Here is a 14,891-nt window from a genome sequence, read left to right as displayed (position 1 = left end):
TAGCAAGAACTGCAGATGCTGGAGTCAGAGATAACAAAGTGTGGAGCAGAAGGAACACTGGAGAAAATCTGAAGAAGAGTCCTGACCTGAAACATCAGCTCTCCTGTGCCCTGGCCTGCCGTGTTCCTCCAGCTCCACACTTTGTTATCTCTTGTTCTATGATTCTACCCTTGTTTTCCATTTTCAAGTCTCAGACACTCTCTCTAGAGGGCCAACAAAAGCTGTTGTGACTCTTGCAATTAAATGCTTGTAAAAACGTTTTAAAATCTCTAACATTACTTGCTCGCTTTCTTTATACTCCAGTTCTCAATTTGATTGTTTTTCAGTCATTCTAAACTCAAACTATTATCAAAAGGAAACAGTGAGCAGATGATTTTTCACAGCTTTAGTTCTTTCCATTGAATAAATCCATGCAGCAATTTTCTCTTCTTATGTCAACTCTTCTTCCTATTCTGGTAAGGTTTTGAAAAGATTCTCTATCTTGTCTTTTTTTTTGTGTGCAATCACTGATATTGTTGCAAGGCCTGATTTAGATTGTTTCCTTCCACAAACAACTGGGACTATTTTAGAGGAAAAATAGTCACTACAAAGGGGCTATACAATCTCAATGGCCTATTATCTTTATAGTATCAATCATTACTTCAAGGTATATCCAGAGAAAGATGGAAAAGTTGACGTACACCGAACTTATCCAATAATTTTAGTTTTCAATGGACAGACTTCTCATTTCTGATCATTGTCTACTATTTCTTCTCACATTTAGTAACTAATAAACTCCCTCCTTCTATAATCAAGAAAATCTAGTTAAATTAATTCCTTTAAAATATAAATGTATATAGACAGGGAGAAAAGGATCCTTTTCGTTAACCCTGTTACGAATGACTGAAGAAGTGTTAAATAAAGATGGGAAAGCCAGTTAATCTCTTCTCAAGGAAAATTTGACCAAACTTATCTGTATATCCATAAGACCACATGGCACAGGAGAAGCAGGCGATTCAGCTCAATGAGTCTGCTCTACCATTCAATAAGACCATGGTTGATCTCATGATCCTCAATTCCACTCTCCTGCCTTGGTCCCATAACCCTTGATCCCTTTACCAATTAAAAACCTGTTTATCTCAGCCTTGAAGACATTAATGACCCAGCCGTTATAGCCTGCTATGGGAAAGAATTTCCCAGCGTTAGAGGGGGAGAAAACCAAAATATTGAAGCGTGGGAAAAACCAGGGGTTATAAAGTGAAGATCTGTGAACGTGGAGCAGGTGGAGAAGAGCTGTGACTGGTGGCCAGTTAGAGCAGAATCACAGGTATTTGTTACTCTGTTGCAGTTGCATGGCGACCACTGCGACCCCAAAATTTAAGATAGCTACCTGACTTGGAATCCCATTTCCATTTTGGGAAGTCCCAGGCTAGATTCCATTTACATTTCTTTAAAATAGTTTGCTTTCAGAAACTAAAATTTAGTCTAAACACCACAGATTAATAGCTAGCATGAATTTGTGACTTCTAATCAGATAGATTTGTCCATTGCTGGTAGCAGAGGGAGACAGTAAGCAGAATTTGGTTGGAGCAACAAGCTTTGGTTCAGGGAACATACCTGCGAGGAGTGCTATCTTCATGGGGTGGAATGATGATCACTTTAACAGTTACAGATGTTCGCAGTAGATCAATCATTTGTTCATGGGTCAGAGTTGCCACAGCAACTTTACAGATTTCCACCAGCCGACTGCCTTGTCGGAGTCCTGCTTGCCATGCGTAGCCATAGGGTTCAACATCTGCTACAATGCCTTCATAGTTAACATGGAAACCAAGCTGGCCTAGGCCATTTCTCCTCAAAGTCATCTCAACAGTCTCGCACCCCTTTGTGGTTACCTGAAAACGATGCAGACAACATTCTGAGGGATGTAACTTTTGTGTTGAATATAAACAGGTAAATAAACTACAGTTTCTGTTGTCATTACAATTTACAACTGTTTTACATTGATTATGGTGATTAGTAAACCAGCATTGAGAAATGATGATTAAAAACATAAATGAACAGAATGAAGTTCAAAGAACAAAGAAGTACTGCAAGATGGAAGCATTCAAGGTGAAAGGTTTGGAGAACAGAGTCTAGGCAACTGGAAATACTGTCACAGACAATGAAGCATAAGAACAGAATAAAGGAAATAGACTGCACATGGTTGGGATGGAGGTGGGGGCCGAAGTACAGAGGGGCTATTCGACAGAGGGGCTTTGAACATAGTACATGGAAAGCAATGCAATACCACACACCAGTATTAACATTAAGTCAACGCATTCAAAGTTCATAGGTAATTATTTTCTTTTACAATGTTATTTCAGCGGATCAATTTTCCTGCTCCACTTTCAAGCTAATGCCATCTCTTGGTTCACTTGATGAAGCAAGACCTGTTAATAAACTTCACACAGAACAAAAAAGATCATGGCTATGCTAGCTGCTAGATGTTATGAAAACCAGAATAGCATTTGACAATTTCAATTTTTAAGGCAATTCTTTATATCGAGAATGTATTGGTCAGAGCAACAGGAATGACAATTTAATAGTCCTTTCAAAATAGAAAAATGTCACAGACTTCAAGAATCGTAACTGAGTCAACAATATGAACTAAATCAAAGGAGGAAATGGTGATGGTTCCCCTGTCCCTCACTTTCCAGCCCCCTGCCAGCATTCACATCCAAAGGATAATAAGCCACCATTCCTGCTACCTCCAATCCAATGCCACCACCTGACGTATTCCCCGCCCCTTGCTTGTCAGCATTCTGGAGAGACCATTCCCTCCAGAACAACCTGGTCCTCTCCTTCTCTACTCCCAACATCTTGCAGACTCACACTTTCCCACAGAAAATGCAAGACTAGCCCATTTACTTCTTCCATCCTCTCTATCCAAGGTTCCAGACAGACTTTCTAGGTGAAGCAGCAACTTAGCTGCACTTGGTTCACTCCAGTCTACTATATTCACTGCTCAAAGTGTGGTCTCCTCTACACTGGGGAAACAAAACACAGCTGGGTGATAATTTTACACAACACCTATTTTTTTGCCGGCCTGCTAGTAAGAAGGCCAGATCCATCATCTCTTTTTAACGTTTTTTTTAAAACCTTCCAGAATTTTTTTTCACATATCCCTCCAGTTCTCTATATTTCTGTAGCACTTTTGGAACTGTACCCTATAGTTTACATCATCTCACCTTATTCTTTCCACCAAAATTTATGTTACTTTTCTGCCTTAGATTTCTTCTGCTCATGCCGTCAATTTGTGATCATTACTACCTACAAAGTTCACAATACATTCAAGCTTGCAAATTTTGAAATTGTGTCCTGTACATCCAAGGCTAGGCCTTTAACATAAATTATTAGAAGTGGTGGTTCTAAGCCCCTTGGAAAATCCCATTACATACCTTTCATCATTACCAAACAATCTTTCATTCACCACTACTCAGTTTCATGCCGTGAAATCAATTTTGTATCAATACCACAACTATCCCTTTTATTCCATGAACCTCAACTTTGTGGAAGGGCCTATTATGTGACACCCTTTTGGAAGCTGATAACCGCTAAATTAATTGTCTTCCCTCATCATCACCATTTTAGAAAAAAAGTTGAATTATGTAAACTTAATTTGCCTTTACCAAACCTGGCCCTGTGATTTGGTTCAAGATTATCATTTCTAAAAATGCTTTTATCACTCCTGGTTGAACATACTGGCCTCTAGTTTCTAGGTTTATTCTTACACCATCCTTTGTTTCTTATCTTTCAGCAAACATACCGTGCATACCCATGATTTACACTACTTTCAATGTTTATATAGCAGACTTTAGTTTGGAACTTTGTGAATGTAACATATAATTGGGTTTTTCAAAACGCTTGGATACCAGTTCCTCAAAAATGTCGTGGATGTTGGTCTGATGACATCTTATCCTTCAAAATCAATGTTAGATGCTGTTTTCAAGTTTAATCATGATGACTTTAACTTATCCCATTATTTATGTAATGATTCTGTGGTTGATTTTATTGTCTTGTTTCCCACTAATGAAATTGGCAGCATTTTAAGTCAAAGTGCTTCAGGAAACTAAGTCCAGAGGAGACAAATGGAAATAAGAGAGAAGTTTTCCTGGATTTAAGTTATGATAAACATTTGAAATAGTTCACCAAATGAAAGAAGGTAAATGTAGGAACCTCATTCAGTCAAAAAGACACTTTCATTCCTGCATTTGTCATGCTTTTATGATGGCATATTAGCCTTTTGATTTTTTTTTAAATCCAGTATTCTGAGACTTCTTTGCAATATAAGCATTACTACATAAATGCAAGGAATTGTTTGAAGCATGGACACAATTTAACAAGAATAAAATAATGACTTGTTCTAGACTGCATGACTGCCACTCAAACTAATGGTGGATTCTCAAATTACAGGGTCAGTTAAAAAAAGACAAATTTGGTGAGAGGAAGTAGGGAAACCAATTTACAGAGTAAAAATAGGAATTTATGAAAAACAGTCAATCATTCACCAGAACAAAACAGCACTTTGAAGCACTTAACTTCTGACCTGGACTTATGTTACACATCATATTCAACTGCACGTGAATTCATTTTTTTTGCAACACAAAACACAAAATTAATAGTAGCTTAATCTCCAGCTAAGAAGCCTCAATCAAGCACTAAACGACTTTAAGCACACAACACTTCGAAGGCAACAGAATGCTTTATTTGTTTCTCGCAAATGGCTTTGTGCATGGGAAATTGTGTCTCACTAACTTGATTGAGTTTTTTGAAGAAGTGACAAAGAAGATTGAGAAAGGCAGACTGGCGGACATTGTCTACATGGACTTCAGCAAAGCTTTCAACAAGGTTTCGTACGGTAGACTGGTTAGCAAGGTTAGGTCACATGGAATCTAGGGATAGCTAGCCACTTGGTTACAAAATTGGCTTGAAGGTAGGTGGTGATGGAGGGTTGTTTTTCCAGGGGTTTTTGGGGAAGGAGGATATTTCAAGTTGCTATTTGTCAAGGTCACACACTAATTCTGCTGCAAAGGGCTAGTTGAGAACTTTTGATATGCCTACCAACAGAAGAATATTCTGTTATTAAGTTATATTTGACTTGAAATGTTAACTTTGTTTCTCTCTGTTTAGATGCTGCCAGACCTGTTATTTATTTCTTGCAGTTTCTATTTTTATTACAGCAGGTAGCTAATGAGTGTACATTACTAAATGCTCAGTGTACTTGAAAGTCTAAGGGGTATGGAGTCCAGCACATGGAACAGCATACCACTCCAGCAGTTATCTCCATCTGTACACAGGTGGAATCCACCATGACTGATCGTGCCTGATGGCCAATATTATAGATTCCATTCTAGAACAAGCAGCTTCTTTCAACATCTGGGTGTGTAATGGAAGCTCACACTACTGGCATCATCACTCTAGACCTAGAAGTGGACTCCTGGTGGCAGTAGTGATGTCCAGAGACTCTTGGTGGTTTTGGTGCCAGAGTGGAGGCTCCTGGCGGCAGTAGGCCCGGAGCCTGGACTCTTGGTGGTGATGGCGAGGCGGCAACAGCAGCAGAGCTGAAGTCTCCTGGGGCATCAGCGTCTTCTGGAGCAGAATTCATCGAGAACCAGAACACTTTACAGAGTCCTTGCAGAAACCCTAAAGCTGTGCTTAAGACCCCAATTTGAACAGAAACTGAACTCTTATTTATGTAATTTATTTTTAAATACAATATATTTATTGTAGCTCGAAATGACACCGGATTGTGGTGAAAAAACACTTTGAACTGTATCTTCAATGTATGTGTGACAATAAATCATTCATTCATTCAAACCACTTATTTATCCACCACCACCACTGCCACTCTACCAGCACCCTTGCTGTTGTCGGTCTGTTGACAACCAGTTCAGGCTGCAGCACACATGCTGAGGTATTGAAGTCTGATCTTTAAGACCCAAAAGCTGTTGATGATAATCATTCAAGGCTTTCTGCAGTCTCCTCCACTGAAGGATAGTAGCATTCCATCAACATTGCTGCAACCACTGCATAGGATTAACAATGCAGGCAAAGGCACAGAGAAGAAACAATGTTCTTATGGGATTTGACATGATAGATGTATAAAAAGATTGTTTCCCCTTGTGGGAAAGTCTAGGAGCAGAGGGTATAATCTTAGAATAAGGGGTCGCTTAATAAAACTAGAGGTGTGGAGGAATTTCTGATCTCAAAGGATACTGAATCTATGGAATTCTTAACCACTAAGGGCTGTTGAGGCTGAGTCGTTAAGAATATTCTGAGGTGTTGAAGATTAATTTTTAATCAGTAAAGGAATCAAGGGTTATAGGGAAAATGCAGGAACATGGAACTGAGGATGATCAGATTATCTATGACCTCATTGAATGGCAGATCAGACTCATGAGCTGAATGGCCTACTTCTGCTCCTATGGCTTATGGTCATGGATGACAGGAACTAACGGAATGCACAAGGGTGATTATTTTATTTATGTGTGTATGATGACCACATTTACCTATTTTGCTTGAACTATATTTTGCAATATTTTTATTTTGTATTGGCAGAGGGGACATTAGGACGGTCACTGAAGAAAATTAAGGAACATGATGCAGTTGGTGACTGGAAGGATGTCATTGAAGTTACCCTTATCAATTGTTAAATATTCTATAGTGTACAGCCCAGGCAGAAAAGGGCATCACAATGGCTACCCTCTCTCTCCTTCTACTTACTGTCGGACCTTCTCTTGTGCTCCTGCCTCTCAGCATCTCATCTAAACCAATGGTAGCAAGTGCTTTTCCTTTACAATAGCAAGGTTGAGCAAAATATTATCACAAATTTTGAAAAACACTCAGGCACCAACACCTGAAGGAGGACTGAGGCTCCAAAAGCTTGTGTTTTCAAATAAACCTGTTGGACTATAACCTGCTGTTGTGTGATTTCTGACTGCCCATATGAACAGACCAGGGTCATGAGCCAAGTCATCAGCAGCTAACCTTCATCACTCAGTAGCTAGCAATTAACTGGTCAGCTTATTTTTATGTACTTTATGATCAAATTTATACATTTTGATTGGACTCTATTTTGTGGCAGCACAGTACATTTGGCTGTGGAGGAGTATGACAACTGCCTGGATAACATGAATTTGGTTTGACGATACATTGCCTGTAGTTGCATAGTAATTCACATTGATGAAATGAAATCATTTACACTTCATGCTAAAGGTTGGGCTAAGATAAGGCATGCAGAAAAAATATGTTTGCAGCCAATGGTAGCATAGAGCATTACAGCACGGAAACAGGCCCTTCGGCCCAACTCGCCAAACAGGTTTCCTGAACTAGTCCCATTTACACTGCGTTTGGCCCATATCCCTCTAAACCCTTCCTATTCATGTACTTGTCCAAATGTCTATTAAATGCTACAATTGTACCCACTTCTACCACATCCTCTGGTAGCTCAATGCATATACGCACCACCCTCTGCTTGAAAGAGTTGCCCCTTAAGTCCATTTTAACTTATTCCTCTCTCACTTTAAACCTTAGTCCTCTGGTTTTGGACTCCCCTACTTTGGGGAAAAGACCTTTGCTACTCACTATCTATTCCCCTCATGATTTTATAAACTTCTGTAGGGTCACCCGTCAGCCTCCTATGCTCCAGGGAAAAAACTCCCAGCCTGTTCGGTGTGTCCTTACAAGTTAAATCTTCCAGTCTTGGTAACGTCCTAGTAAATCTTTGTTGCATTCTTTTTAGTTTAATAGCATCCTTCCAATAACAGGGCGACCAGAATTGTATGCAATACTCCAACTGTAGTCTTACCAACATCTTGTACAGCTGTAACATGACGTGCCAATTCCTGTACTCAGCGCTCTAATCAATGAAGGCAAGCATGCCAAATGCCCTTTTCACGACCCTGGCTACCTGCAATGCACCCTTCAAGGAACTACACATCTGTACCTCTAGATCTCTCTGTTTGACAACACTCCCCACAGCCCTACCATTAACTGTATAAGTTGCCTGCCCTAATTTGTCTCATCAAAATGCAACACCTCGCGTTCATCTGAATTAAACTACATCTGCCATTTCTCAGCCCACCAGCCCAGTTGATCAAGATCTTGATGTACTCTTAGATAACCTTCTTCACTGCCCAACAATTCTGGTCTCATCCGCAAACTTACTAACAATGCTTCCTATATTCTCAAACAAGCTCATTCATTCTGCTTGCCTCTGGTAAGCGGGAAGGAGATGAGGCTTTCTCTCTCTCTATTCAGAACACTTTAAGGGCCTCCCTTAGGAAGCAATGCACTGTAATCTGTGTTGTTTCTTAGATATCCAGTCACAGTCTGGAAGGAACCAGTCATCTCAACAGCCACAGAAATCATTGTCTGGACTTAGCCCTGTTTTGAGTTTGTAGTGTGGCTGTTGTAGTGTTAGACAAAGATTATCTTGAAGTTAGGAGAATTGCCGAAAGATTCTCAACAGACATATTCTCATGCCTCCCTCTTGTAGTAATGTCTCTCATTTTACATGGTCTTTGTTCATTCTTCCAGTCATTATTTAAGTCATCAGTTGAGGAAAAAAAAGGCTGCAGAAGAAAACAGTGACACTAATGCCTCAATTCAATTGATTTCAGCATTAGCTTTTAATCTACAAACAAGTACTTCAAAACCAGCCAGATCATTCCTTGCTGACATCAAACTTTAGGCAAAGGCAGGAAAGCTCTGAAAATGAGTCCAACCGTACCAGGTGTCGAGAGAGATATCTGGCAATTAAATCGCAAATAGGTAATATCCCTTTTAGTAATGGGAGTGGGATCCCCCTTATGCCTTTTTATGACCTAGTCTGCTATGCAAATTTACAACTAGAGTGTACCATTCAAAAATGATGTCAGATCTACGCCACACATTGAATTGTGATCATCCAGTATACATGCTGTAGACAGTTATCAGATGCACAAAGTGTGGGCACAAATTCCTTTTCCACTATGGCACTTCCTTTCAGATGTATGTACTGCAACATAGACACCATTTTGAATTATTAGATGGTCACTTCATTTCAACAAGGGCTCATCACAACTCAATTTCCCACCCATTAGATTGAGGCACCGAGTGCAGGTTACCATGAAGGTTCAAAAATGAAGATGAAGAAAACTAAAAATGAAGTACTTAGGTGATGCCAAGATGTGGGTTATAAAAATAGATTAAAAGAGGGAAGATATTTCCCAATTCAAGTTCATGGACAGAAAGGGTTAAGAGAAGATATTGAGAATGATCTAGATTTCAGCAATTAGAAATCAGCATAGAACAAAACCATTTTAACAAAAATTGAATTTTGGAGGAATAAAGAAAAGCAATGATGATAGAAACATTTTCAATAAAATCAGAAAGGTTTGCAAAACAGAAATTTGACTGTTGCTAGTTGTAAATGAGAGAAGATTCACTTATTTAACAATGGATATTTTATTCCACTTTCTTCAGAATCCTTCCCAGAAATAGAGTTTTAAGTTCTAACAGAATTGGACTTTGAAGGTACAGTTGCCTTCAAAATAAAAGGGGTCAAAAAACTCCCCTTCTTTTATTTTGAAGGCAACTTTGTTAATAGAGGAGATAAGGAGTTTCACAGGCGTTGTAAGGATTTTACAGTGAGAGAACGAAGTTTTGAAAAGGACATGAGGGGCAACCCTTTTTTGCACAGAGTTCCTGTGTGCAATGAGCTGCCAGAGGAAGTGGTAGATACAGGTATAGTTACAACATTTGGATTAATACATGAATAGGAAAGGTTTGGAGGGATATGGGACAAGCACAGGCGGATGGGACTAGTTTAGTTTGGTAACGTGGTTGGCAATGGTTAACATGACCAAAGAATGTGTTTCCATGTTGCATGACTCTAAAACAAATTGCCTTATGTGCTGTAATAATTATAACTCAGAGACACATCCTTGCAGTACAGAGCCACTAGCTTTGCATCAAACAAAGATACTATTTTTGACATAAATTGTATATATAATATTTAAAATATATCAGATCCTCAATAACTTTAAGCTATGATTGTTCTCTTAGCCATGTGTGGTATAGTTCTATAACTTTATACCAAATAAAAATGACATAAAATAAAGCAAATAGGTTTTATGCTTTTCTCAGCTTAATCATGGAAATTAGTACTAATGTTTAAAATCTTTGAAGTATCATGTACAGTTATCAAATGAGGAGTAACATAGCAACTATTCAGAAATGAACTCTGTTACAATCCTCTCAGGAATAACTGAAACCTCATACATCACTATAAATCTACAATTGGCAAGTTGTTTCGATCTTTTTACTTGCTGCCATTTAACTAATCGATCAATCTATATAGCAGCAGTAATTACATCAAATCCGTTAATATTTTTGTGAGTCATTAATCAATACTACCTGCCCTGACCGACGTCCGTCACAACGCCCACCAACTGAGTGAGCATTAGAAATGGCAACAGAATAGGTTCAAACTTATGGAAGTGGTGGGAGGCAGGGCGGGGGGCGGTGCTGATAACTTCAAAGCCCATTAATTGAAGTTTTCAAAAATCCAAATCTAACTGGGCCAAATATTTTCAATGAGAAAGTGAATTCCTGGATAATTCCAGGAGAAACTAAGAGGAGAAGCAGGCAAAGACCTATGATAAAAATACCTGGATGTTCAATTGGATACAGAAGCCCAAGCTCTCTACAGGTTGAGGTGACTACCAAAGATTGTGAACAAATGAAGATATTTTCTATAATCAATCTGCTCATAGATGTTGTTACACACTTCTGGAACATGTGGGACTCAAAGCCAGGTCTCCCGGCTCAGAGATGGGGATGTGACCAATTTGCAACATAATTGGATTTGAAAAAAATCAACAGGTTTGTTGAACTTATTTAGCCTGGACAAAGTTGCTAACTCTTCATTGGTTGTAAAAAGCTAGTTAAATGGTATTAAACAGTCTCAATTCTTTACTTAAAAAGGATTTCAGTACAAACCAACCTAAAATTTGGGTTAAAAGCACTCTACCAGGGCGCAGTAGAATGAGTTTTAATCATTCAAGCATATTACGCCTAAAATGAGACCACCAGTATTTACATTGATTACTTATTATGCAAAAGTGGACCTTCGCTTAGCACCTGCACTTCCAACATCCAAATGTAAAAATGCATCAAAAAAGATATAAACATCAAAAGGAGATAGGTCTTTAACAGCTGCAAAATTGCAGAGTTAATGAAACATATGCCCAACACCCATGAACCAACTTCCAGAAAGACATCTTACAATTTACAAAATTCTAGCTAACTTCCCTCCCCAAACCTCCTTGCTCACTCCTACATAGTCCAGCTCATTGTCTCAAGAGTGTTCAGCAGAAGAGGTAAGTGAGGAGCTTTGAGCAGGAGTGAGGGGGGACTGGAAGCGGGGATGGTGGGTTTACAAGTGAACATGTAAGCCAACAAATGATGCAGTAGTTTATTTATAAAAGCAAATAAGCATGTGCAGTTAAATGAACCACATTAAAACGAAAGTTAAAGCAACCTATTCAGGCAATTCCCGAATTTACAAACTACAGAACATGTTTTAAACAGGTGAGACCTGTAATAACGAGATAGTGACTTACCTCCAGTCTTTTGACTATTTCCTTAATTTCTTCAATATTATTAAAAGTCCTGACAAAAATGCATTCACCCCGTTCATAGAAGATTTTAATGGTTGTTAGATTTGAAGTCCATCCTATAACATCTCTGCAGGAGCAATTGAATACTACCTGCTTAGAACTCTCTTCAATGAGGACCACAAACTCATTGGAGATACCCAGTAAACAGTCAATTTCGGCAGCACAGCTGTAGTCTTCTGCACGCACACTCCACACAATCGTTCCCAGACTATACATCTCTGCATTGGCATAAGGTTTTGATTTCTCTTTCTTTTTTGTTGCCAATGAAATAAAAGGAAATTTTCCAGAAGGATCGATTGGTGTGTTAGTGACACTATTCTCTGCCAGATCTTTCAAGTACTCCTGTCGCGTCCTTGTTGCCATGGCACGGAATTTTTCTGACTTGTGAGCGGCATTCTCTGCATTGATCACCTTAGCAAGTAAAAAGTCCCGGAAGACGGATGACTTGGGGAAAGTGACATCTTTTGGAATTGGTGGGCCAAATGCAGGCACATCTTTTGACCTAGCCACAGCAACACTGCAAAAACAAAATCATGGTATTATACAAAACTGAAGTGAAAATTGAGCTTTGCACACAACTTTTCTCTTGCTATGAACGCTGGTACTCTTTCTATCCATTCTACTTTCAGTTTGAAGTAACTTGAGTATGTGATTTTCCAAACTTGGGATATTGTGATCTCTAATCTTGATAGTAAACTGCACTACCTGATAGCAGAAAGTATCAGAGTCACAATACTGTTCTATTGTAAAAAAGAATCAGAGACCATATAGGTTATGAAAAAAAATTCTATATTTTAACCCATACTGGCAATTTGCTATCAAGGCAAAATGCAAAGAATCATTGGAAGTACATCGTCCTCACATGCGAGAGGCTTCCAGTCTCAGTCATATTTGCAAACAGGGCTGGCATCTGAGCAATAACCAAAACCTCAAACTGGTAATGGCATGGACTGGAAAATGAATTACTTATCTTGAAGTAATACCCTGGGAAGAAATTATAGGCTGAATTTTCACCTCCCCAAAAACAAATGGCTTGAGGTTATCTTTGCAAGCTTAACCCTGGTCAGTCAAATTTCTAAGGTCTCAGGAAACCTGCCAGCTGAAGGGAATCAAGCAATAGCTTGGTAGAGTTTAAGTACTTTACTCCTAACTGCACCAAGCTCTCTCCACACCCATAATCCTTCTGCTCCAACAGCCACTGGGTTTAGAGATTAAACTCCAGCCCCGCCCACCCAGCAAGAGGATTGGCCATCAAGGTGAAACTGAGACATGCTGGTGTGTCAAAATTCCAAATCCGTCGCTGTAACAGACCATTTAGAAGCTTTCAACAAACCACTAAACACAGCAGCATTTGTCAACCTTTTTAGAACAAAAAACAAGGCCTATATATTCCTTTCCCAGCACAAAAACCTGTACATTAATAACATCAGAGATAGTAGGAACTGCAGATGCTGGAGATTTTCTGAAGAAGGGTCTAGGCCCGAAACGCCAGCTTTCCTGCTCCTCTGATGCTGCTTGGCCTGCAGTGTTCATCCAGCTCTACACCTTGTTATCTTACATTAATAACATTCTCAGTTTACTCACCTGTAACAGACATTTTCAGTACATGGGTTGTGCACTCTCACTATGACAAACACGTGTTGAAAATGGGAGCGAATGTTCTTTGGAGTGAATGGCAGGGCTCCAGGTTCTTGCAGTACGATGGTCACTATATCATTCCCAATGTGTCGTTTCCTAAGAAGCTGAAATCAAAAAGTGGAGCTTAACCGTCAGGCTGCCTTTAAAGTAAGATGAAATATTTTATAAATTCACATTAATTATTCTGTCTGGGAAAATGGAACTACAAATAGCAATATAAATGTTAGTGTTGTTTTTCTGAGATCCACCACTTAACTTTGTGAAAATGAATGAAGATATGAAATGCAAAATGAAAGATCATCGTCAAACAAAACTATCCATAATTTGTCAATTTTCATTAAAAGGCACCGAGTATGTTGACAAGAGAGAAAAAAAGCACATTGGTACACCAGGTTATGCCGTTCTGAGGATGAGCAGAATGGCTCATATTTCATATTATTTATCCCCATCAAACAAATAGCAGTGAGAAAAATGAATTTCTCAAAAACTTGCTCAGGAGTGCTCAGCATATATCAAGGACGTCATTAACTCCTCACACTTCATTTGGTAACTGCAATGTTTCGTGACAAATGAAAATACAGTGCATGTAAAGGCACATGGAAGGAGCATTGCACAATTCCACTATTTCAGAAAGCATTTTGGGATTCAATATATGACATATTCTAAGTGTACAATTCTTAGGATGAACTGGTGACTTCGGACACATGTTTTGTGGGATTTTCCTTACATCAAACACAATGCTTATGTTGAGATTGACAGTAGCAGCACTTCTGGAACTTAACCATGCCCTACATTGGTGACTGTCATGTGAAGCAGTTATCAAGATGATGTTCAATTAATGAGAGGTGGCTTGCTTAGTGTCATTCAGGATGGCAGATGTGCTGTCAAGGGTATAAGGCCAACATATGGGCCTTAGCACTGAACAGATGAATAGTTTCACTGTCAGATGTGTGCACTGCCAATGTAGATAAAAGAGCAAGATGGCATCTCTAGACAGGAATTCCTTCTGAACAATAACCAAAATATTAAAATAAAAAAGTGATCCTAACTACCAGATCATCATTTGGAAGGGACACTCCTACATGGGTCAAATTATGACCATCAGGAGAGAGGCCTGAATAAGACCTTTTAATCAGCTTAAATGGCTCTTCGCCTCTTGCAGGTGGGTTAGCATCACCCATCATCTTGGAAATTGCCTGAACATTGGAGCATGCTGATAAACTAGCACATCAGCTGGTAATGGGAAATAGATAGCCACCATCATACAGAGAGAAAATTTCGGCTTTCATGTTGGAGGCTAATAGATAATGGTTGATTGGTATGATTAGTCAAGACCTCTAGATTTTTTGTTCCATCATGTGACTACCAATATGGTAGAAAACAAACTAAACAATTTTAAATCTGTTCTCATTTAATATTTTACGTGTGATTGTGTGATTGTCCAGTCAGAATTTTTGTTTCAAAAGGAACAATGTAAAATCAGCCATTTTTAAAGATGTTTCAGAGATAGTAGGAACTGCAGATGCTGGAGAATCTGAGATAACAAGGTGTAGAGCTGGATGAACACAGCAG

The 14,891-nt window shown here is 39.0% G+C and overlaps 1 protein-coding gene across 10 annotated transcripts in view; it reads right to left on the bottom strand.

Annotated features, from left to right (window-relative positions):
- sipa1l1 (signal-induced proliferation-associated 1 like 1) overlaps positions 1-14,891 on the bottom strand; it is a 344,983-nt gene that overhangs the window by 78,062 nt on the left and 252,030 nt on the right. For all 10 annotated transcript variants that reach the window (XM_020524245.2, XM_048600181.1, XM_048600185.1 and 7 more), the window contains 3 exons: positions 13,266-13,423; positions 11,625-12,198; positions 1,597-1,871 (listed from right to left, as the gene is read on the bottom strand). In XM_020524245.2, the coding sequence (XP_020379834.2) occupies positions 1,597-1,871; positions 11,625-12,198; positions 13,266-13,423 (1,007 nt within the window). The remainder of the gene's footprint in view (positions 1-1,596; positions 1,872-11,624; positions 12,199-13,265; positions 13,424-14,891) is intronic.

This window comes from Rhincodon typus, chromosome 8 (genome assembly GCF_021869965.1).
Source record: "Rhincodon typus isolate 14 chromosome 8, sRhiTyp1.1, whole genome shotgun sequence".
Lineage (NCBI taxonomy): Eukaryota > Metazoa > Chordata > Chondrichthyes > Orectolobiformes > Rhincodontidae > Rhincodon > Rhincodon typus.
This window is presented reverse-complemented; position numbering and strand designations above follow the sequence as displayed.